At 43.6% G+C, this 25,589-nt stretch overlaps 1 protein-coding gene across 1 annotated transcript in view; it reads left to right on the forward strand.

Annotated features, from left to right (window-relative positions):
- Window positions 1-25,589, forward strand: part of IGF2BP3 (insulin like growth factor 2 mRNA binding protein 3) — a 1,266,240-nt gene that overhangs the window by 292,574 nt on the left and 948,077 nt on the right. Inside the window, exon 6 of the mRNA XM_044064618.1 lies at window positions 9,611-9,622. Coding sequence (XP_043920553.1) covers window positions 9,611-9,622 — 12 coding nt within the window. The remainder of the gene's footprint in view (window positions 1-9,610; window positions 9,623-25,589) is intronic.

The following is a 25,589-nucleotide window of genomic DNA, read 5'->3' on the forward strand; positions in this document are numbered from 1 at the left end:
TACAGGAGGCTGCAAAGGTGAATCCCAGAAGTTCCACCCAGTCAATGGGATGCAGCAGCACAGGAAATTCAAAAACTGCTGATAGTCATCCAAACAGTCCCACCAGACCAGATAGTCTGGATTTTACTCAAGGTTCTGTCTAGTGCCAAAAAAGACAAAGGACTGGAGGCCAATTTTGAACTTCAGCATCCTAAATAACTTCATCAGACAAAATTCCAGATGGTCATGGTGCAATCTATCATCCCATTTTTGTAGAAAGATGACTGTGCTTGATAGATTTCCAGGTTGTGCATTATATAAAAATGAACAAATGCTCCAAGAGATTTCTCCGCTTTCAGCTGGGAGCCAATCACTACCAGTTTCGAGCACTGCCCTTTTGTCTCCCCACAGCCCCCAGAGTGCTTACCAAATGTATGGCAGTGGAAACAGCTCACTTGAGACTGCCAGGAGTCCGAGTGTTTCTTTATCTAGATGATTGGCTCCTTACCGCCCCCACTAAGTGTCTACTACTTCTTGCCTTGCACTACACTCTACACCTAACAAGATCCTTGGGGATCTCAATAAATGAGTCAAAACTGGTACCTACTCAAAATCTAGGGTTCATAGGAGTGGCATTTGACACACTGTCTTGCCAGGCTGACCTTTCGCTTCACAGGCTCCAAAGACTAAGATCTCAACTCCAAGTGATACACTCTCTCAGGACAAAGTCCCAGCCTGTGCAGTCCTTCAACTACTGGAATCAATGGCAGCAATGATTACTATACTTCCTCAAGCAAGACCACACAACAGACTACTACTATGGCTCCTGACATCACAGTGGTCTCTCAACACACCCTGTGTCTTTTCCGATCTGCGTAAGACTGCTGCAGAAAGACTTAAATTGGTGGATGAAGCCAGAAAAGGAATTGTGGAGTCACCCCTTCCCACCCTCTGTCCAAAGCCATGGTGGTCACGGATGCATCCTTGATGGGGTGGGGGGACATTTTCAGGGAAAAAGTCACACTTGGTCCCCTGTGGAGGCCAACTTGCATATAAATGTTTTAGAACTGAGGGCGGAGCTTCTGGTGTTGCAAGCATTCCAATCTGTTCTCCTGTCGGGGACAATTGCTATCCAGTCGGACAACGTCAGTTGTCTAGTATGTCAACAAACGGGGGGACCAAATACTACCCGTTGTGTCGACAGGGGAACCAAATACCCGTTGTGTCGAAGCCATGAGAGTTTTGCAATGGGAGATATTTTCCAACCCCTTTCTCATAGCACATTCTTGGGCATTCCAATGTGTTTGTGGGCAAATTGAGCAGATGCATTCTCCTGCCTCACGGGTGGTCCCTCAACCCTGTCATAGCAGTGGAGATTTTCAGTCACTGGGGTTAGCCTTGCTGTGATCTATTTTCATCTCCCACCAACTACAAATGCAGCAGCTTCTCCCTAATCCCCCCAGGGTGAGTCCCTGATAGGCGCTATAGTACACATTTGGCCCACGAGACTACTTTATGCCTTTCCTCAGATCCCACAGTTTCTAAAGAAAGCTCTAGTTGAGAAGCAAAGTAATCCTCAGTACACCCTATTGGCCCTGACATGTCTGGTTCCCTTTCTGGTTCCCTTTCTTTTGGCCTAGCCTGTTTCAACAACCATGGACTCTGGCTCCAACTCCGGGATTACTGGCATCCACAAGGATTGATCCATCCAAACCTCTCGAGCCTCAAGCTGACAGCTTGGTTCCTCCACTTCCAGTAATTGCCAGGCAAAATAATCTCTTCCCCTGTACGAATGATTCTTCTGGCTTCCCATAAACCTTCCACCAGGAAAATTTCTTAGCAAATGGGACAGGTTCATGTTTTGGTCTCGGAAAAAGTATTTAGACCCCTTTTCAGCTTAGATTAGTTCTGTTTGAGTATTTATCAAGTCTACTCCATTCAGGAGCTTCAGCTTCTATTAGTGTCCACTTGGCAACTGTTTCAATCTTTCACAGTGGTTTCCAAGATTCCTCTTTAATATCTCACCGCCACTGTAAAAACTTATTGAATGGAGTCGCACATTAAACCACCCTTCAAAGAAATGATTGAACCTTGGAATTTGCTCATCCTTCAAACTTTGACTAGTCCTCCCTTTGAGCCTGCTGCCACTTGTGGTATGAAATTTTTGTCTTGGAAAACTTTATTCTTCATAGCAATTGCCTCTGCAAGAATAATCAGAATTACAGGCCTTGTGCGTAAAACACCCTTGCATAGTTTTTCACAGTGTGAGTCATTTAGGACTAACCAATCTTTCTACCCAAAGTTGTCTCAGAATTGAGTATTAATCAATTGATCTGCCAGTTTTCTTCCCAAAATCAAATAAAGGAGAATATTGTTTGCACTTATTGGATTTGCATAGACATTACACTTCTACTTGGATAGGACTAAATCACTACGAAACTTTGACCCGTTATTCTTTTCCTTTTCAGGACCCAAACTGGGAAAACCTTTTTCTAAAGTAACTTTAGCAAAATGGCTGAGACTGTATTACTTTTGCCTGGCAACAAAACCAAAATATGTCCAACTAAAATCAAGGTGCATTCGACCAGATCCGTTGCTACTACAGTTGCTTTTCATTCTAGAGCTTCCATGGATGACATTTGTGCAGCAGCCACATGGGTGGCTACTCGTGCCTTTATTACTCATTGCAAATTGGACTTGGTCACCAGGGAGAGAACATCTTTTGGCTCAGTGATGCTGAGGAATATCCTTCCATAGGACCTCCCAGGAAATAAAGTAGCTAGGGACTCTGTCCCCATCCATCTTGAATGAATGAAAATTAACATCAGATAAAGTTGTTACCATAACATTCCATCTGTGTTCATTCGTGACATCCCACTCTCCTACCCCTTCCGAAAGACTCTTCGAGGTTCAGATTTTGTCCTGGCTTCATGATTGGGAATTTGCTGAGACGAGGCCTCCGCTTTCTTCTCTTATGGGCAAACTCTGTCGGAGGAGATGGACACTATGGGTATTCTTAGCTCGACGGTTTTTGGCTGGTGTGAACTTGTTATAATGACAGAGTAGGTTCTGAGGATGTAACAGACACATCCGTCATGAATGAATGCAGATCAACAGCACTGGTGGAATGATATGGTAGAAACTTATTTTTTTCAGAAAGTTTGATCAATTATTCGTATCCTTTTTCAGACTAATTTGTGTAAACCTGTTTCCAAGGTCACGTTGGCCAACTGGCTCTCCAACTGTATTTCTCTTGTATAGTCTTCCAAAGGACATTACTTAGCCTTTCAAATTAAGGTCCATTTTACTAGGTTTGTCCATGTCCTAGGCCTTTTGGTTTAAAGTTACCATTGATATCTGTGCAGCTGCCACTTGGGTAAGACGCTCATACCTTTATATCCCATTAAAAATTGGACATTATTTCCAAAAACAGGACATCCTTTGGTTCTGCTGTGCTCTGTAATATCCTTCCATAAGGGCCTCCCAAGATTACTGTAGCTGTGGACTCTGTTCCACAGTTTGAAGACTGAAGTCAACTTCAAGAAATTGTGTATTCACCATAATGTTCCATCTGAGTTTTTGACTTGATTCATCTTCAACCTTCCCTCCCTCAGTCTCCCTTGCAAATCAATCAGGACCTGACATGGGCTGACAGTACTCATTTTTACCTGCTTGAGCTCCTGGATTACTTTTCTAGTGTTTATTGCAGTTAGTTATGTTGGAGACATTGCATGTATTACAGCAGCAAACTCTATCTGAGAGGATGAGTGGAGAGCAGGGCATTATAGATAGCAGAGGAGCTCAGAGTTCAGATCCTAGAGCTTTAGTATACAGGTGAGCCTGATCAGATTCTTGGATCTGAACCCGTAGGTTGAAGATGAAGTCAACTCAGATGAAATGTTGTGGTGAGTACATGACTTTCTTTACTCCTGTAGATCACATTAGTCTGACTGGGGTCTATTGTTGGCAATTGAATGGGCTAAGCATCGAACAGCTGAACATCTAACAATAACCATTGAAAGTTCATTCATTGACAAGGGTAAGTAATGGGTGTGAAACACTTGGGTGTGTGAGACGGTGAGGTACCCTGTCGATGAAATGAAAGTTCGGTCAGTAAACTTCCAATGTCGAACATAGACCAGACTGTATTCTCCCTAAAAATGTAGCTACTCTTTAGCCAGAAGTTGTCAAAGATTTTATAGTTTTAAGTTCAAAATAGGCATGTACAGTAGATATAAAAAGTGTACACACTTGTTAAAATGCCAGGTATTTGTGATGTAAAATGAGACCACAATAAATCATTTCAAAACTTTTCCCGCCTTTAATGTGACCTATAACCTGTACAATTCAATTGAATAACAAATCTGTTGGGGAAAAAATATAAATAAATGGACAATACGCTGGTTGCATAAGTGTGCACACCCTTAAATGAATACTTTGTTGTGTGTGCACACCCTTAAATGAATACTTTGTTGTGTGTGCACACCCTTAAACGAATACTTTGTGTGCACACCCTTAAACGAATACTTTGTTGTGTGCACACCCTTAAACGAATACTTTGTTGTGTGCACACCCTTAAACGAATACTGTGTGCACACCCTTAAACGAATACTGTGTGTGCACACCCTTAAACGAATACTGTGTGCGCACACCCTTAAACGAATACTGTGTGCGCACACCCTTAAACGAATACTGTGTGCACACCCTTAAACGAATACTGTGTGCACACCCTTAAACGAATACTGTGTGCACACCCTTAAACGAATACTGTGTGCACACCCTTAAACGAATACTGTGTGCACACCCTTAAACGAATACTGTGTGCACACCCTTAACGAATACTGTGTGCACACCCTTAAACGAATACTGTGTGCACACCTTAAGCGAATACTGTGCACACCCTTAACGAATACTGTGTGCACACCCTTAAGCGAATACTGTGCACACCCTTAAACGAATACTGTGTGCACACCCTTAAACGAATACTGTGTGCACACCCTTAAAACGAATACTGTGTGCACACCCTTAAAACGAATACTGTGTGCACACCCTTAAAACGAATGCGGTGCGCACACCCTTAAAACGAATGCGGTGCGCACACCCTTAAACGAATGCGGTGCGCACACCCTTAAACGAATGCGGTGCGCACACCCTTAAACGAATGCGGTGCGCACCCTTAAACGAATGCGGTCGCGCGCACCTTAAGCGAATGCGGTGCGCACCCTTAAACGAATGCGGTGCGCACCCTTAACGAATGCGTGCGCACCCTTAAACGAATGCGCGCACCCTTAAACGAATGCGGTGCGCACACCCTTAAACGAATGCGGTGCGCATACCCTTAAACGAATGCGGTGCGCACACCCTTAAACGAATGCGGTGCGCACACCCTTAAACGAATGCGGTGCGCACACCCTTAAACGAATGCGGTGCGCACACCCTTAAACGAATGCGGTGCGCACACCCTTAAACGAATGCGCGCACCTTAACGAATGCGTGCGCACCCTTAAACGAATGCGCACACCCTTAAACGAATGCGGTGCGCACACCCTTAAACGAATGCGGTGCGCACACCCTTAAACGAATACTTTGAAGCACCTTTTGATTTAATTACAGCATTCAGTCTTGTTGGGTACACACCTGCCATCAGTTAGACTGATCAACCCCAAATAAAGTTCAGCTGTCCTAGTAGGATTTTCCTGCCATTTACTCCATTTTTTCCTGACATTTACTCCGTTGCCTGCTGCAGCAAAAGCCATGGTTTGCAGAGAGCTTACAAAGCATGAAATGGATCTTATTGTTGAAAGGTATCAGGAGAAAGGTGCAAAAAATGTATCACAGCATTGGATACACCATGGAACAGTGAAGACAGTCATCAAAACTTGGAGAAAATATGGGACAACAGTGATGTAAAGAACTTGACGTCCCTCCAAAATTGACGACCTGACAAAACCTGGTCAGGGAGGCTGCCAAGAGGCCTACAGCAACACTGAAGGAGCTGCAGGAATTTCTGGCAAGTATTGGTTGTGTACTACATGTGACAATCTCCCGTATTTTCCATATGTCTGGACTGTGGGGTATGGTTGCAAGATGGAAGCCTTTTCTTATACAGAAAAACATCCAGGCCTGGCTAAAATTTGCAAAACACATCAAGTCCCCCAAAAGCATGTGGGAAAATGTTATGGTCTGAGACCAAGGTTGAACTTTTTGGCCACAATTCCAAAAGATACGTTTGGCACAAAAACACTTCACATAACCAAAAGAGCACCATCCCCACTGTGAAGGACGCTGGTGGCAGTATCATGCTTTGAGGTAGCTTTTCTTCAGCTGGAACTGGGGGCTTTAGTCAAGATGGAGGAAATTATGAACAGTTCCAAATACCGGTCACTTTTGGCCCAAAATCCTCAGGCATCTGCTAGAAAGCTGAAGGAATTTCACCTTTCAACACGACAATGACCCTAAGTGTACATGCAAATCATCAAAAGAATGGCTTCACCAGAAGAAAATGAGTTTTTGAATGGCCCAGCCAGAGCCCAGACCTAAATTCAGAAGAAAATCTGTGGGGTGACCTGAAGAGGGCTGTGCACGAGATGCCCTTTCAATCTGACAGATATGGAACGCTTTTGCAAGGAAGAGTGGGCTAGTATTGCCAAGTCAAGATGTGCCATGTTGATAGATTCCTACCCAAGAAGACAATGTTGTAATTAAATCAAAAGGTGCTTTAAAGTATTAGTTTAAGGGTGTGCACCCTTATGCAACCAGTGTATTGCAAGTTTATTTTTATTTTTCCCCTAACAGATTTGTTTTTCAATTGAATTGTACAGGTTTTAGGTCACATTAAAGGTGGGAAAGGTTTTGAGATGATTTCTTGTGGTCTAATTTTTATACATCAGAAAAACATGGCATTTTTGTACACTTGTATCCACAGTATGACCTTGTACTTGGTCAGATTTTTCTTTTTGGATTCACAACCAGTTCACCCATATGCTGGGAAGGTAAACAACTTTTACCAGATTTCTTTTTCATACTTCTATAAGGATGCCATCTAATCCTGGTGGTTTCCCCTTTCTTTTGTGCCCTTATGTCTTTTAATAAGTTTCTTCCTTTTTACACAGTCTAGATTTAACTTTACTAAAATTTATGTAAACAAAACAGAAAATATAGAAAAATACAACAATTTTGGAAAGTGCCATGGTTAATATTTCCATCATATGCCTCTAATTTTCCGGCTTCCTGGTTTCATCATTTTGTGATCTCCACCTTGTCTCGACTAGGAGCTTGGCCATCTTTTTCAAAAAACATCTGTTTCAGGGTGTTAGCGCTGTATGCATTTGCTTTCGACAATCTGTCTCCACCTCCATTGGTTGTCCTTCCCATTCTTCTCTACCCTTTCTTACATTCTCTTGCAGTGTTTTTACTCTTCTCATTGGGTTCAAATAAGGTCTGTGTTGTGTTCCTCAACTCTCCAGCTGTTTTGGTAACTGACTGTTGTACTCCTTTTACAGTCCTTCCATTCTATTACTGTTCAGTTCTTGGAGCCTAGCTGACCTCGTTGTATCCTGTAATTCAGGAAAAAAATTGTAGATTACTTTGATAGAGATGTTTTGGGAAGTGCCAACATTTCTTGTCCCCCTTGCCTTATTGCACCTATCATTGAGACCTGCAGTGGTTAATCTGATATAACTAGGTAAGGATGTAGATTGACAAGACAAATTTCTTTGGATTTATAACATCTGCCCAGTCTAGTTAAATCTGTACAAACCCCCTTTGTAGGTTTTACCTCAGTAAAATCACGTTTTCATTAATTTTTTCCTGATATCCCCCCAGTTTAGGAACAAATGCTCTGGGTCGTTCTGTTTCATGTTGTATTCCAGTCTCCTGCTACCACTAAGATTCCTTGTTGGGATGCCATAATTTCATCCATTAGCCTAATGTTTATTGTGTTCTGCTTTCCCATTTGTCTATCCTTATGTTGGTTATACAGGCTTACTGTATATACTTTGCAGCTAAGCTAATTGATAGTTTTACCACAAAAATAGAGGAACAAACTGAATACCACCATGGAAACCTCAAATAACAAAACCTACATTTTTCAATTGCTCCCACTTGTTCTGTGCACTTTGTAAACACGTGTATGTAGTCCACTACCTTGGCAGCCATTAACCTTTCATTTTTTGGTTTTAATTCACCTTTTCTTAACCATTTATGTTGCATATTCGTCAAAATTAGGTTGTTCCAGAAGTTCTCTACCTGCCACTATATTTGTAGGCTTTCACATTTTTTCCTTCTCATTTGATCCTATTCTGTTAGCTAATCATGCTGCTCTTAGCACTCTTAATGTACCTAGAATTTCTGCCTCCTTTTCTTTATATGGCCTTTTTTGATGAACTCTACTGCTGTCTGGATTTTTGCGTACTTCTGATCTAATTTCCATTCCTGCTTTATTCAAAAATGCTTCTAATCTAAGCATAGATGTCATCCAGGACTTCTGTAAATGCTTTTCAACTTTGACTATGGAACACTTGCATAGCCCATTGCTGGGTGTTATACTCATGGTTGAGAATTTGTATGCACATGCTGTGGCGAGATTGATGCTTTGGGGATTGTGCAAACACTAATATAGAAGTAGCTGAGAAGCACTGGAAATGTGAACCGCAAAGCATTAGAGTGAGATTTGTCACATGGGATCACAGTATCAACTGTTCAAAAATATATGCAAGAAAATCAAGTACTGTATATAGTTCAAGAAAAAAAGTAGTAGTGATTTGAAATTGCTACACCCATCACTCATTTGTGTGTAGAGACTGTCATGAAATACCAGGTTTTGCAAGCAAAAACTCTTAACTGGGAAGAAAGATACACAGACTATTTCAGTATCAGTACATGTAATTCCTTAACTGCAGGAGGCAGAAATTCTGGGTACATTGACAGTGCTGAAAAGAGCACAATTAGCTAACGACAGAATACTGATTTCATGAACTTTTAATCATACCCTGACTTAGAAATGGAGTTCATTCCTGTCATGGTACAAGAAACTCAAAACACTTGGAGAAATTAATTCAAAGGCATATTTGCCTGAATCATCCCTTTTAGTCATCTGTCTTCAGTGCTCCTTTCTTTACTAAACTCACTCCTCTGTTATTAATGTTGTACAAAATCCCTGCATTTTTGATTTTATCAGATGCTCATATTCCACTGTGTGTATCCTTTAGCATTACTACCTGTAGACTGGTTCTCAGTGAGTGCTAGTGTCATTGCTGCCTTTTTATCTAGTAGCCTATTTACATTCCATGTCTGTATATTTAGTTGTAACTTGGCCATATGTAATGTTTTGCAATTTACAGCTTTTTCAGTGATCTGTCCATTTCAAATTGCCCTTTCATATATTTAATATTTTCCACCCCCTGTATTTCTCACTACCTTCCTTCTATTTCTAAGGGTCCGTATTAAGTCAGTGAACACTAAATTCTGAATGCAGCTTAATTGTACCTACTTAGCCGAAATGGCAAAATCTTGAAAGCATGGAACAGCGAGTGTTTTTTTTTTTTTTTTTGTTCCTAGGGAAAAAAACTGGGCCGTTTTCGGGACTTTGCCATTTCTTCCACTATGGTGCGATCTTGCAGTTATATTTAAGTGGAGGGGTGTGGTGGGCAAAGCCCTCCACTTTATTTTGTTTTTTAATGGATCAGCGATCCCCTGGGGAAAAAAAAATCTCATCTGTTTGTTCAGTATTTTTTTTTGGTGTTAGTGGGTCGATTTATATAGCGTTCGCAATTTAGTGTGTTTGCTTATATAATATAGACCCTATTTCTAACTGTATACATTGTGTATTGTAAACCAACTCCCCTTCTTAACTAAACACAGCTGTGTGTACAGCCCCTCCTTCATCTCAACCTAAGCTGTGCATGTTTGGGTCCTTAATCCTTCCTAGATTGTGTTCAGTTTTGCTTCTTTCAGTAGTGAAATTGATTCCATCTTAAACATACTGTTCATTACAGGGTGAAAGTACATCGCATTTTAAGAGCCTTTCCTTAAGTACTTTCCTTTTGCCGCTGTGTAATACTTTGCTTGTAACATTACGTATTCGTCATATTGATCACTGCTGCCTTGGCGATATGGGTTATACCCTGCTAAGGATACAACAGCTGGCCTTCCAGAGCTTCAGAGCACCTTCCACATGCCCAAGCTGTCATGCAGCTGAAGCTTGCATATAACATTCCAATAGACAGATTTCAGGGAATTTAAGGATGGTTCATAGTGTTACACTGCTGCAGTCATTGCACTTGGGTTATCCTGCCGTCAGGCGGTTCCCCAGTCGGCCTGAGTTCCAAAGTCTTGGTCCGGCGTCAGTTGCTGTCGCCTCCTCCCTGACGTCAGTGCGACAGGGGTACATAAGATGCAGCCGACACCATTTTCTCCAGTCTTTCTTGCCGCGCGGTGCCTGAAGCCGACACCATTTTCTCCAGTCTTTCTTGCCGCGCGGTGCCTGAAGCAGAAGCACTTCAAGTGCCAGTCGGTCGACTCCTGAGATTTTCATTTTGAATCCAGAACCGAAGTCCTCTATAAAGCTAAGTACCCCGTTGGGGAAACTTTTTCTTGCCTCAGACCGATGTCAGTAAAAATTAATAACTATTTCTTGTAAGAAGCAAATACTTCATAAGGATTTCCATTCCTGTTGTATTCCATGCCTAGGCCCAGACCACGACGCCACGGTCTGTTTTGTGCTAGGTTTAACAAGTGTACTATTAAACGGTTTGATTTTGCCCGACATTATTTTGGAAGAAAATTCAATTACACCGTGCCTTTGGAACTCCCAACGACCGGAATGATTAAAAGCACAAGGACAGGCATCCGAGGCCCAAAACTGACGAAGCCTCTTATAGGCCAGTCTCCGGTTCTCTGGTTTTCAGCGAGGTGCCTACGCAGCCCCTGACTACTGCTTCTACAGAACCACAGACTGCCTCTGACTCCCACGTGGAGCTGGCTGGGCCTTTGGACGCTCAAGGTTTTCAACTTACCAAAACTAACCCTTCAGAGAGAACCGAAGTAGCTGAGCAATCCACAGCTTCAGAGGATGTTTCCAGACCTACCCAGTTAACCACTAAACCCTCTGCTAAGTCTAAGCCCCCCCTTAAAAACAAAGAAACAGACACAGCATTCTCCCTCCAGGACAGGCTTCCATGCCTAAGAAACAAATGCTAAAAATGGCCGAAGACCTAATCACCCTGATCAGGGGGTCCCATCCCCCTCCTGATAAAAGGCCCAGACAGGATGCAGACTTTGAATCTTCCAACCAAGTGTCCATTTCCTCAGACTCCTCCTCAGACCTAGGATATTCTTTACCCCCTTATGAGGATTTTGATGCTGAGGAATAGATTCCATCAGCCTCTCTGCCTGAAGACTACTCCTTTGGGGGAGACCTTACATACCATGAGGGAGCAATTCCATTGGGAAGGCCAGGATTACTCAGAATCCAAGAAAAGGCTCAGAGACTTCCTTTTTTTGCCTCAACACAGACCCCTTACTATTCTGCCAGTGTTAGATATTGTGGATGATGTGTACACTGAATCCAGGTTAAACCCTGACTCCTTACCCCCAGTTAAACTTGATAGATATTAGGGTCCCTGACTCTCACAAATTTCTGTACAAAAGCCCTGTTGCTGACCCTGAAACTATTTCTCAGGGACCCAAAGGGATTAAGGCCTCATCAGCAAAAAACCCAGTTTCCACTGATGGAGATTCCAAAGCATTAGACAGATGGGGAAAGAAAGTATATACGTCTGCAACTTTAGCAATGAGAGCCTTGAATTGCCAGTTTCACATGCTAAAATATCAGCAATTTTTGATGTCTCAGTTGAAACAAAAGATGCTTCCAGATTCAGATCCTCCTAATTTTAAAGAAATGCAGGATTTATTACATGCAGCTGAACAAGTGGGAAAACAATTTGCAATGTGGGTTTGATTCCTTAGAGGCCTCCTGTAAAGCAGAAGTTACAGGCTTTGTCATTAGAAGGCATGCTTGGTTAAAAGAACATACGTTACCAGATCATGTCAATAAGGCCAAATTATTGGATGCACCTTTACAGCGGGATGTGTTTGGAGTTAAGGCAGAAGAAAGATGGAGGATAAGGCAAAATCTATGCAAACGGTGAAAGATTTCTTACAGGTTCAGCCTCCTCATTTTTACAGAAATTGGCCAACAAAGAATTGGTCCTTTCCTGTCAGACGGACCTCAAAGGGGCAGATATGGACGTCCAAGAGGTAGAGGTCAGGCACAAGCCCCTTACAGGCCTCTACAATGGGGTACACCAGGCCAGAAAGAAGGGGAAGACGGGCCTCAACCTTATAAAAAGCAGCCTCAATGACTTCCCACTACAGCTGCCAAACAGCTCTCTTGGCAGCCCCCTTAGGAGGAAAACTGGCACTTTTCTATCCCAACTGGCATTGCATCACCAAATACAAATGGGTTCTCTACATTGTATCTCAAGGCTACAGGTTTCACTTTCACACTCTGCCAAGGTTAAAAGGAATGCCAAATCTGCCACCAAATCAATGGGCAGAGGCTCAAAAACAAATTACAGCACTCATGGACATGCGAGCTATTCAAAAGGTACCACCACAGGAGCAAGGACAAGGATTTTACTCGAGACTTTTTCTGGTTCCCAGAAAGGACAAAGCCTGGAGACCCATTCTGGACCTTTCTTTAAACACCTGGATGTTCCGAAATTCAAAATGTTGACACTACAGCAGCTTCTTCCCATGCTGGGCAAGAAAGCTTGGCTTGTGACTTTGGACCTCAAGGAGGCATACCTGCATGTCCCTATCAGACAAAACTTCAGAAGATACCTCTGATTTCTAGCTGGTTCAATGCACTATCAGTTCTCTGCACTGCCCTTTGGCTTATCTATTGCGCCCAGGGTCTTCACAAAGTGCCTGGCACCAGTAATTGCATTTTGCAGGCAAAAAGGAATTCAAATTTATCCATACCTGGACGACTGCCTGATTCAAGCAGAGAGCAAGGACATTCTTCTAAAGCATCTGGCGTACGTAAAATGTTAAGTTGCCTGGGGTACACAGTAAACAAAAAGAAATCAAAACTAGTGCCCTCACAACAGATAATATTCCTGGGTGCCAGCTTGAACACAATGGCCCAGATGGCTTATCTCACGCCAGACAAGCAAGGACAACTAACTCAATACTTACATTTGATGGCAACAAAGACCCAACTCCCTGCCAGAAAAATTCTGCAGGCCTTGTGCTACATGGCATCTTGCAAACTACTAATTCCATATGCCAGACTGCATATGAGGAAACTACAATGGTTCCTAAAGAGTGTATGGTCTCAACACTGTCAAAGTTTGGAAACAGTTATGCCACTAATTCCTTGCCTTCAACAGGAGTTTCGATGGGCTCAAGCTTGTCACCTCAAAAAGGGGACAGCCTTTTACTCTACCCCCAGCCAGGCAAACACTGACAACAGATGCATCGGATTACGCCTGGGAAGCACACATGGCAGAAAAATGTATTCAGGGCGTGTGGCCCACAGAGCAAAGACATCTCCACATCAATCAAAAAGAGATGCTAGCTGTGCAAAATGCTTTCAAGGACCTGCTGCATCCAGGACAACTACTACTAAAGACTGACAACACCACAGTTATGTGGTACATAAGCAAGGGGGCACACACTCTTACCCCCTCTGCAGACAAGCCATGACCTTGTGGAACACAGCTCTAGACTACCAAGTTAATCTGCAAGTACAATTCCTGCCAGGAGAGAAAAACACACTGGCAGACGACCTAAGCAGAAATATCATGGAACCCCACAAATGGGAATTGCACCCACAGATATTCAGGATGATAACACAAAAATGGTGGAGCCCAGACATAGATCTGTTTGCATTCCCAATGAACTGCCAGTTATAGAAATTCTGCACAAGGAGCTACCATCCACAAGCATGGAAAGTGGATGCCCTCTCATTCAGCTGGAAAAACCTGCAAGTATACGCTTCCCCTCCTTTACCTCTCCTTCCAAAGGTACTCATAAAAGCCAGGCAAGAAGAGCCAAAGATGATCCTGATTGCACCAAACTGGCCATGCCAGCACTGGTAGCCAATCTTAAAGAACTTAGCACAAGAACCACCCTGCATTTTGCCTCAAATCCCACAGTTGCTGACACAGCACAACAATCAGATACTTCACAGCCAGCTAAAGACTGTAAACCTAGCTGCATGGAAAATTCTTTAGTCAAGCAAGCAATGCCTCTCTCCAAAGCTGTTATGCATGTCATTCTGGACCACCCTGCATTTTGCCTCAAATCCCACAGTTGCTGACACAGCACAACAATCAGATACTTCACAGCCAGCTAAAGACTGTAAACCTAGCTGCATGGAAAATTCCTTAGTCAAGCAAGCAATGCCTCTCTCCAAAGCTGTTATGCATGTCATTCTGGAGGCCAAAAGGCCTAGCACCAGGAAAGCATACTCTGATAAATGGAAGAGATTCTGTGCCTGGAACCAAGCGCACAGCCTTGACCCTCTTGTCCCAAACATTCCTCCGATACTTCAATACTTAACTGAGATACTGGACAATAGCCTCTCCTTCTCATCCATCAAGATCCACACCTCAGCCATTTCTGCTCATTACAACACTGATCCACCATTTTTTTCTAATCCTTTGCTCTAACAGTACCTCAGAGGGGCTAAAAACATAAGACCGCCCCGTAGAGCACCTACACCAACTTGGGATCTCAACTTTGTTTTGGAAAAATTAACTTTACCTCCTTTTCAGCCAGCTAACACAGCAGAATTAAAATATATCTCTTGGAAAACTGCTCTGCTACTGGCAATAACATCAGCACAAAGAGTTTCAGAATTACAGGCACTAATGGCAGTGGAACCTTTCCTCATCTTCCACCAGGACAGGGTGTCTTTAAGAACTAACCCTACGTTTATGCCAAAGGTGGTATCAAGTGTGTCTCTAAACCAAACTATTCACTTGCCAACTTTTTATCCAAAACCACAGAACAAAGGGAGAGACTACTACATTTTTTGGACATTCACAGGCAGTTACGCTTCTACTTGGACAAAACCAAAGCTTTCAGAAAATCTGAGCAATTATTGGTAGCATATGCTGCAGGAGCACAGGGAAAAGCCATTTCAGAACAGACTACTTCAAAATGGATAGGACATTGCATACGTTTCTGCTATACTCACCATGGGAAACCTTTACCTAGCAGCATTAGATCTCACTCCACCAGGGCAACAGCCACTTCAGCTGCCTACCTCAGAGGAGTACCTACCAAGGATATTTTGGAAGCAGCAACATGGAGTTCTGTGCATACCTTCACCAAGCATTACCATTTGCCTTTATACTCCAAATCCAGAGCTGGCTTTGCCACTGCTGTGCTGCAGGGCCTTATAGCCACCCCTAATGCCTTATAGATCCAGCCTCCCTACCTCAGCTTTAGGATTCCACCCAAGTGTAATGACTGCAGCAGTGTAACATGATGAGCATAGTACAGTTTTGTACCTACCATAAATGTAGATAGAGTGTATACACTGCTGCAGTCCAGGTTACACTCCCTCCTTCCCCTCTCTTCCTGGTACGTACCTAGGTCATGTACCCTTTACTACCTATGGGGAGTATTTGCGGGTAACTAAAAATTGTAGTTTGCTTTTCTTTTGTATATTTTACTAGCAGCTTGAATTGCCTACCTATTTGGGGGCACCTGACATCTGGGGCAAGAAAAACTGAAGAAAATGGCATCAGCTGCATCTTGTATACCCCCTGTCGCACTGACGTCAGGGAGGAGGCGACAGCAACCGACGCCGGACCAGGACTTTGCAACTCAGGCCGACCTGGGGAACTGCCTGACGGCAGGATAACCCAAGTGTAATGACTGCAGCAGTGTTTACACTCGCATCTACATTTATGGTAGGTACAAAACCATACTTTTTGTCTGGATTGCATTATTAGTCCTCTGAACTAACCTTTGAGCTGTCTGCTGTATCAAGATATTTCCGTGTCTAGCTCATGTGATAGCCTACTGCAGATTACAAGGTATTCCCATTTTCTTTATATGGGTGACCTTATCTTTCGCAAAGTTGTCTTCAATGTGTTGAATCTCAGTTGGATAAGGTATCGCCAGTGTTGGCTGGGATTCCAACAGGGTATAAGGAAGTCCTTTCTGACTCCCTCGTAGGATTGTTTTCTTAAGGTGTTTACTGTACATCTCGGTTCAGATTTTTTCTTCAGGAAAAAATGGAATGTGATGTCCTCTCTCTCCTTCATTCTGTACTGGTTGTGTATGGAAACGATCCTCTGTTCCGACTCTATTACAAAACCTCGAGGTCTTCAACTGGCTTGTGGCTTGCACCCTATCCCATGATGCCCTAGGGAACTTCCCCGATCTCATTTGCCGCTAAACAAGATCGGGTGCTTCACACTGGCTCTAGTTAAATGACTTCTTTCAATTGTGTTTTCCTGTAAAATGTAGTAGTTTTTCCTCTTTGGGATTACTTAATAGTTCAGCTTAGTTAAATTGGTTAACCTTGGATGTTGTATTGTCCCATCTCACCTTCATTCTTGCTGGTTGGGTTCGGCTCTGATTCTGCCGATTTTACTGTAGCTCGAGAGCTTTTACTGGCTTGAAGTTAACCCATATCCCAGCATGCCTAGCAGTAGCTACCCAGGTCTCGTTTGCCGCTTTCAGTGTCTAGATTGTGACTACTGGCTCAGGCTAGGTGCTTTGTGATTGTTTCACTTTAGTCTTTTCAAGGTTTTCTGGTAATATTAACTCGTTAGAGCGTATACTGTCCTCTGTTAGTCTAATGACCCCTTCCTCCTCTTGTTGTGGGTCTTTTCTGGCTGTTTTTTTCCGAAGGCCTTGGGTTTTCCCTTTGAACCCATTTAAATTAGAGGGTGGTTCTTTCCCCACCCTTTCTGGGATGGCCAGTAAGTTAGAGGCTCTCCTATTGGAGGAGTCGCTGTTTGTTAGAGGCCCTCCCCCATTTTTCTTCTCCCTTTAAAAAAAAAAAAAAAAAATTGTTTGGGCTAGCCGTTGCAGCCTTGTAGCAGTTGTGTGCTTATAGCTTTGTTTTTCTCTAGTGCTGTAGAAAAATTTTACACTGCCCAAAGAGTCAAAACCGTCTGGGTTCAAAAAATGGGACGAGTTGCAAAAAAAGTCCCTTACAGATGGGCACATGAGTTCATAGGTTCATACCAGGCTATCTGCCCTAGGGCATTTATAAGCCTAGCCAGAGTGTGTTTGGCTTTCGCCACCCATTTAAAATTAATTTTGCTATGCCCTTTTTCGAGGTTAGTTTACTGTGCCTCTAACAGTGACACAAGTGATACCCGGGGTAAACCTACGATCTCCCATCCACTCATCAAGATTCCTCTTGAGAGTCAATGAGGGACTCTGCCTAACCTGGACTGGGATTTTATTCCAGAGTGAAAGGAGCTTCTGGGTTATGAATCTGTTCCTCCAGCATGTCCTATTTATTTCAGTGCTGAGGTTCAAGTCTCTCGAGCGCTTAGCTCGATGGGATTTGGATTTTCTGAGGCGCAGCATGTCCATTAATTCCGGGTTGGACATGGCTTTATACGTCAGGCACAGATCGCCTCTGAACAGGCGGTATGCCACTGAGTAGAGCTGGAGTTCCTTTAACTGGGCAGCATATGGCATCTGTTTGAGCCCTTTGATTCTGTTGGTGTGAGGTACTTTTGGGGTCTTTCCAGTTGCTGCAGGTGTCTGGTAAGGTACATCCCAAAAGGGGCATTGTACTCAATTATGGGCCTGATGAGGGATGAGTAAAGAGGCATGATGACCTCCCCTGATCTAGATGTGAATCCCTTCATGATTAGGTGGGCTATATAAAATGTTTTTCTAACCACTTTGGCCACGTGGTTGTCAAATGAGAGATTGCTATCAACTTGGGTCCTCAGGTCCCTAATTACTACTTCTGTACTTAATGGATTACCACCTATTTGGTAATTTGTGGCCACTTTGTTTTTGCCAAAGGGGATGACTATATGACTATACACTTTTGGCGTTTAGCTTGAGGCCATGGCTCTGGCACCAGTTGTCTGTTTCTGAGGCCCTTTTGGAGGATGCTTGTTGGCTGGAGAGTCCATTATGGCACCCAGTTTGCAGTCATCTGCGAACTTGGTCAGCCACAGTCCTTCTGTGTTGGCCTGTATCTCCGAGAAATATATACCGAACAAGAGAGGTCCCAGGACTGAGCCTTGTGGGATGCCACTTGTAACTGGTTTGGAGTCTGACATGGCTCCAGCAATTCTAACCATGTGGGTTCTGTCCTTGAGCCAGTTTGCAACCCATCTAGTGACATAGGGGTTTATATTTAAGTTGGTGAGCTTATCTATAATGCCGGAGTGGGGTATTGTATCGAAGGCTTTTGCGAGGTCCAGGTAGGCTGTGTGGACCACCTTCCCCTTGTCAATGGCCTTGGTGACAGTTTCAAAGAAATCGACCAGGTTTAAGTGGCAGGATCTGCCCTTAAAGCCGAACTGGGTAGGATCCAGTGTCTGTAGGTCCCCAAAATCTTTATTTATGAGGTCCATGATGATCCTTTCCATAGCTTTGCAGACCAAGCTAGTCAGGCTTATGGGGCGATAGTTTCCAGGATCCGTTGAGGCACCACCTTTGTGGAGAGGGGACCACTGTTGCTGTACGCCACTCTTTTTAGGTACATATCCTGTAGTAAGGCTGAGATTGAACAGTAGTTTTATGTTTGGGTTTAGCTCTTCTTGGAGTTCATGTAGGACGCAGCCTAGGACACTGTCTGGTACCATTGATGCTGTGTTTTTGCTTTGGAGAGGGCGGCTCTTACCTGAGCATCTGAGATGTCAGGGGGGCAGCAACTCTGCTGGGGTAGATATTTGCCCTTTTGATGGGGAGGGGGGGGATGTTTGCGCTGAACCTGTCAGCTAGGATGTTGGCAGTGTCTGTGGGTTCGGTGTATTTTTGTCATTTTGGACTAATTCTGAGCATATCTGGGAATTCCCACCCAGGTTCCTAACATAACTAAAGAAAGCCTTGTGATTATCGTTAGTGTCCTGTGCAATTTTTCTTTCTAAGGTGGCCTTAAACGATTTTGAGTGCCCGTAGTATTTTGCTAATACTGATCAGAGATGCCTTCCCTTTTTGGGATTTTGCTCTATCATGTAGTAGCTTCCTCCTTCTATTTTATAGTTTGTTTATGGCTGGGCTCCACCAGACAGGACGTCTGCCTTTGGAGGATTGGGTCTTGGTTTTATTTGGGATTGCATGATCCATGCATTCCTGAAGGTGTTAATAGAATGCGTTTATAAAGGATTCTGCGGTCTTGGCCGTATTTTCCACAGGCCCGGGGGCTTTAAGGATTCCACCTTGGTTTTGAGGAGTGTGAAACTTGCTTTAGAGAAGTTTTTCACCCAATCTTTGGGATCACACAATCCTAGAGATTCAAAGATTGCTAGAAAAAGAGCCATCCAAGAAGTCCCCGCAGACCAAATCTGATCTGGAACTTTCTCTGGGCTCTTTAGTTCCAAAAAAGATGGGACTGGAGACCCGTTTTGGATCTCAGCAAGCTAAACCAGTCTGTCAAAAAGAAGTTCTGGCTGGTAACACTGCAGTCCATTCTTCCCTTCTTGGGTCAGGACAATTGGATGTGCAATATAGATCTCCAGGACGCGTACTACCACATAAAAATGGACAGGCAAGCCAGGAGATTCCTACGCTTCTGGGTGGGAGCCAGTCATTATCAGTTCAGAACCCTGCCCTTTGGTCTCACCACAAGCCCCCAAGGTGTTTATCAAGTGTATGGCAGTGGTCACGGGTCACCTGAGGCTTCTTGGATTCCTGGTGTTTCCATATCTAGACATGCACCTCACTGCTACCACCGAGCATCAACTGATCAAATCACTGGACTAAACAATCCAAATTTGTTCCCAGTTAGGCATCACCATAAACTACGAAAAGTCTGCCTTGTCGCCTTGTCAGTCTATTACCTTTATAGGGGCAGACCTTGATACAATATGCAAGGAAGCAAAATTGCCTCAAGACAGGGTGTCCACCATTAGTCAGCAAATTTAGTTTCTCATAAAAGTCGAGTGTTCAGGCAAGAGAAATTTGCAAGTCTTGGGCTCGATGGCTGCTGCAATTATAATAGTTCCTTTGGCATGCTTCCACATGCAGATTCTGCAGTGGCTTCTTTTCGCTCCATAGTCTTTCCAGGATTTTCCAATGTGACACTATCTTGGTCTCGGAAACTTGCAAAACGGGCTTAGTATCATGCTTTGTCTTCCTCCTGGTGACTCTGGAAGACCCTTTCTAGACCCCCATCCTGTAGCCACAGTCACCACGGATGCCTCCCAGATATGGGGTGGGTGGGGGGGCATTATCTGAAACACTGTTCAAGGAATGTGGTAACCTCACGAGTACCATTTGCACATCAGTGTTCTAGAGATGAGAGCGATGTTTCTGGCGTTGCAAGGACTTCAAGACTCTCTACCTACTGGGACCATTGCAATTCAATGTCAGTGATATGGTACATCAACAAGCAGGGTGGAACCAGATCTTACCCCTTGTGTCGAGAGGTGCTTTGAGTATGGCAATGGGCAATGTCTTCCCTATGTTTCTTGATTGAGACACACATTCCTGGAAACTCCAACGTGATAGCGGACAGGCTCAGCAGGGCTATTCTCATGCTTCATGAGGGGTCCCTGAAGCAAAAAGTTGCATACTTGATTTTTCACAACTGGGGCCAGCCATGCTGCAATCTTTTTGCCGTTCCCCTCAACAAATGCAGTGGCTACTTCACCCTAGTCCCCCCCTGGGACAGTCACCCAGGGATGCACTTGTTCACGATTGGCCTCCGGGACTACTCTATGCCTTTCCACCTTTCCCTCTAATTCCAAAGGTACTTCAGAAATCAAAGTCGCTGAGTTGCAAACTCATCCTCATTGCTCCTTACTGGCCCTGTCAGATATGCTTCCCATTTCTTTGCCATCTTCAGCTGGAACCTAGGATACTGGATCTAGTTCCGGACCTCCTGAAGCATCAGTTGGGCAGGCTTCATCTTTCCCTCCAAACTCTCAAGCTGACTGCTTGGTTCCACCACTTCCAGTCTTAGCCAGGTTCCCACACATTTCCCCTGCTGTACAACACATCCTAGTGTCCTCTCACAAGCCCACTACCAGGAGGATTTACACTAGCAAATGGAAGAGGTTCTCTTATTGGGTGAAGAGTAATGACGTCGGTTTCTTCACTGCTCCTGTTGAAAGGATTCTTGACTTTCGGGCCGAAACCTTTGAAAGAGGGGTAGCTGCAGCTACTGTCAGGGACCAACTAGCTGCCATCTCCAATTTTCATGTAGGAGACTTGGTTTCTAATATGTCCCATATGTTGTGCAGAGCATTCTTGTGAGGTACAACACTTATGCCCCCGGTAAGAGAACCTCTCCTCTGGACCTAAACTTGGTTTTAGCTTCTATGGTTCTGCCACCTTTTGAACCAGCAGCATCTTGTCCTTGTAATTTCTATTTTGGAAAACCCTCTTGGTTGCTATAACCTCAGCTAGATGGATTTCTGAATAGCATGCTTTGTCTTATCGCCCGCCATATCTCATTTTTCACAAAGATGGTCTCTTGGGACCAATCCTTCCTTCTTGCCAAAGGTATGTTCAGAGTATAACTTGTATCAGTCTATTGAGTTTCCTGTGTTCTTCCCCAGTTATGGCAACAAGGCAGAGTATACACTCCAATTGGATATTCATAGACAATTACGTTTTTATTTACCAGGACCAAAGACCTTAGAAAATCAGACAAATTGTTTGTGTCCTTTGCTGACAATAAACGAGGTTCTCCAGTTTCAAAAGTGACTATCAAAATGGTTGTCTAACACAATCGGTTAATATGATTTGCGTAAAAAGATGCTCCCAGGAAGACCCAGAGGACATTTAACCAGGGCCTTGGCCACCTCTGTTGTCTTCCAAGCTAAATTGCCTTTAGATTCAGTCTGTGCAGCAGCAACATGGGCAAATCCTCATACATTTATCACTCATTACAAAGTGGATGTGGCCTCCCGGAATAGGGCATCTTTTGGTTTCATGGTCCTGAAGAGTTAGTGAGCCACCCAAGAACCAGGTGCGGGGTTTGCGGTCCCAACCATGCAAGAATGAAGTTGAGATGAGACAACATAACATAAAGAAGTTATGTACCTACCATAATGTTTTGTGTTTTTCTTTCAACTTGCCTTTCTTCTTGTGCCCTCCCCCCCTTCTTCCTTCCTGGAGGTTCGAGAGGAGTTCCTTTATTGGTTACACTGGCTGACTTTCCTGCTGACATACCAGGTTAGTTAACTATGTCTTTTTTTCTTTCCTTCCTGTCTTAAATGCCTAGGAGCTTGGTAAAAAATTGTTTTTAATTATGTAGGTCTAGTGTGGGCTATTACAAACGAGATCTGGGTAGCTACCGCTAGGCATGTTGGGATGGGGGTTAGTCTCGAGCCAGTAAAAGCTTTCGAGCTACAGTAAATCGGCAGAGTCGAGCCGAGGATCGGCTCTGAACCCAACCAGCAAGAAGGAAGGCGAGATGGACAGTAAACATGGAACATTATGGTAGGTACATAACTTCTTTTTAACTTTGGCTGTGTTTGTTTTTACCCTATCCTGGCTTTCCTAAGCGTGCGTTCAGAATGTTTCTTAGGCTTGTTGTTTTGAGCTGATTAAATTAGTGTGTGCGCGTATTTGTTAGTTGTCTAAGCTCTTCCCTTTTGTGAAGAGCTATTTTTAGTCCCTTTTTTCTTGATTAAGCTAGGTAGTTTGTTAGAGGGCTTCTCAAGCAGTTTTAAGTTAGATCGTTTTTCCCTGATGTGTGCTTTATATATTCTGTTTAGCAAGCTTATTGGGGTAGCTACTTTTTTTGTTTTTCCTTTATCCAGCATACTAGCTCGTTTAAGTTAGAGGGCTATCTCATAGTGTTATATGTACGTGTGTATATGTGTATATGTATATATATATATATATATATATATATATATATATATATATATATATATATATATATATGTGTGTGTGTATATGTATGCATATGTGTTTGTGTGTATACATATATATATATATATATATATATATATATATATATACATGTACGTGTGTATATATACATGTATGTGTACATGTGTATGTATATGAGAATGTGTGTATATATATATATATATATATATATATATATATATATATATATATATATATATATACACATATATATACATATATACACGCAAGTTTCTTTGGCTATTAAAATGTCAAAACAGACTATAGATGCCAAAAAATTTTCGAACTGCAGACAGAAAATGTTAATGATTGATGGTCATACTGTGTGTACTGTCTTGGAGCAGTACATCTACAAGAATCTTGTATGATTTGCCATTCTTTCAGCCACAGGTTAGTTCTTAAAGAATAGATAGTCTTAGGGGGTTATTGAAGACTTCCTTTTCAGAAGCTATAGAAAGTCAGTCCTACAAAAAACCTCTTCCCCATCAAAATCTGAGAAATCTGGTAAAAGATCTACATCCGAACCTCTGCCCACTTGCTTGTGCCCCTAGGAAGAAAACTCTCCTTCCACGCAGGCAACTGGACCACCATTACCAACAACTGCTGGGTCCTAAACAGTGTCCCAGGGATGCAAATTTTATTTCCCCACTCTGCCATCCCTGAAAGGGTTCCCAGATCTTCCTCCAAACCAGTGGGCAGAGGCCAAAAAGCAAGTCCTTTCCCTGCTCTTGGTGAGGGCAACAGAGCATGTTCCTGCACAATAGATAGGCCAAGGTTTCTACTCCAGACTCTTCCTGGTACTCAGAAAAGTGGGCACATGGTGTCCCGTCCTCAATCTATCCATTCCAAGCACCTTTCTGGTGATACCAAAACTCAAAATGCTCACCCTCCTGCAGCTTCTACCTATGCTTTCCAAGGATGCTTGGTTAGCAACCGTAGACCTAAGAGGCCTACCTACACATCCCAATCAGGGAATCCTGCAGGAAATGCCTATGTTTCAGGGCAGATTCTATGCACTTTCAGTTGTTTGAGCTTCCCTTTGGCTTATCTACTGCTCCCAGAGTTTTGACAAAATGTCTGTCTCCCGCCATTGCTTTTTGCAGTCAAAGAAATATTCAAACTTGCCCATACTTAGATGACTGCCTGATTCAGGCAGACAGGAAAAGCTGCAACAACACCTGACCTTTATAAAAGACCTACTGACTTCCTTGGGGTATACTCTCAATGAAAAGAAATCAAAACTAGCCCCCACTCAAAAAAATGTATTCCTGGGAGCAAGCCTAGACACAGCATCCCAGATGGCATTCCTTACTCCAGAAGAACAAGCCTACCTGACAGGCTACTTCTCTCAACTAGCCACCGGAACCCAGTTATCTGCAAGAAAAATCCTGCAAGCTCTGGGGTTCATGGCCTCTTGCATTCTCCTCATTCCTTATGCCAGACTGCATATGAGGAAACTACAATGGTAACTAAAAAGCCTTTGGTGTCATCACTCTCAAGACCTGGAAACTCTTATACCAATGATTCCTTGTCTAAGGAAAGATTTCCTTTGGTGGGCAGCAGCATGTAACCACAAGGGACTTCCCTTCTCACAACCCCACACCACCCAGACCCTCATGACACTTATCAGACTATGCCTGGGGTGCTCACCTAGATGGCAGGTGCATTCAGGGCCAATGGAGCTCAAATCAAGTACATCTGCACTTCAACCAAAAAGAGATGTTAGCTGTTCAGCATGCTCCAACAGCTTTCAGACTGCTATTCTCCCCGGGTCTCTACTGATCAAAACGGAAAACACCACAGTGATGTGGTACATTAAGCAGGGAGGGACTCTCTCTTATCCTCTCTGCAGGCTCGCCATGACCATTTAGCACACTGCTTCAGCCATGCAGCTACACCTGTTAGCACAATTCCTGCCAGGTTGCCTAAACACTCTGGCAGACAACTTAAGCAGAAGCCTGCTAGACCTCGGAACCTTCACCCTTGTAACCCAGAAATGGGGCACCCTGAAGGTAGATGGCTTTGCCTCCTACTCCAGTCAGCTCAGCAAATTCTGCACCAGGGAACCTCATAGCAAGGCCTGTAAAGTGGATGCTCTATCCTTCCAGTGGGCAAACGTCTGTCTATGCATTTCCCCCATTGCCACTCATTTCAAGGTTACTGCTCAAAATAAGGGAGGAAAAACAGAGGGTAATCCTGATTGCCCCAGACTGGCCATGCCAGCACTGGTACCCACTGCTGCACAGCCTGTCACCCCTGCCATCATGGCACCTACCTCAGACACAAACACCCCTGACCCAGAAGAATGGAGAATTCATGCATCCCCAATTGCAGACCCTCAACCTGGCAGCCTGGCTTATTCCCTGACCACTTCTCAAGCTGCCAGCCTAAGCAATCAAGTTCTAGATGTTATACGTGAGGCCAGGTGCTCCAGCACTAGAAAATCCTAAGCTGACAAGTGGAAAAGGTTTTGCACTTGGATCCAGGCTGAGTGAGCTGGAATGACACAGCCCTCCCTACCTCTCATTCTGGATTACCTGGCAGACCTACTACACAGG

This window comes from Protopterus annectens, chromosome 3.part0 (genome assembly GCF_019279795.1).
Source record: "Protopterus annectens isolate FY-2018-M chromosome 3.part0, PAN1.0, whole genome shotgun sequence".
NCBI lineage: Eukaryota > Metazoa > Chordata > Ceratodontiformes > Protopteridae > Protopterus > Protopterus annectens.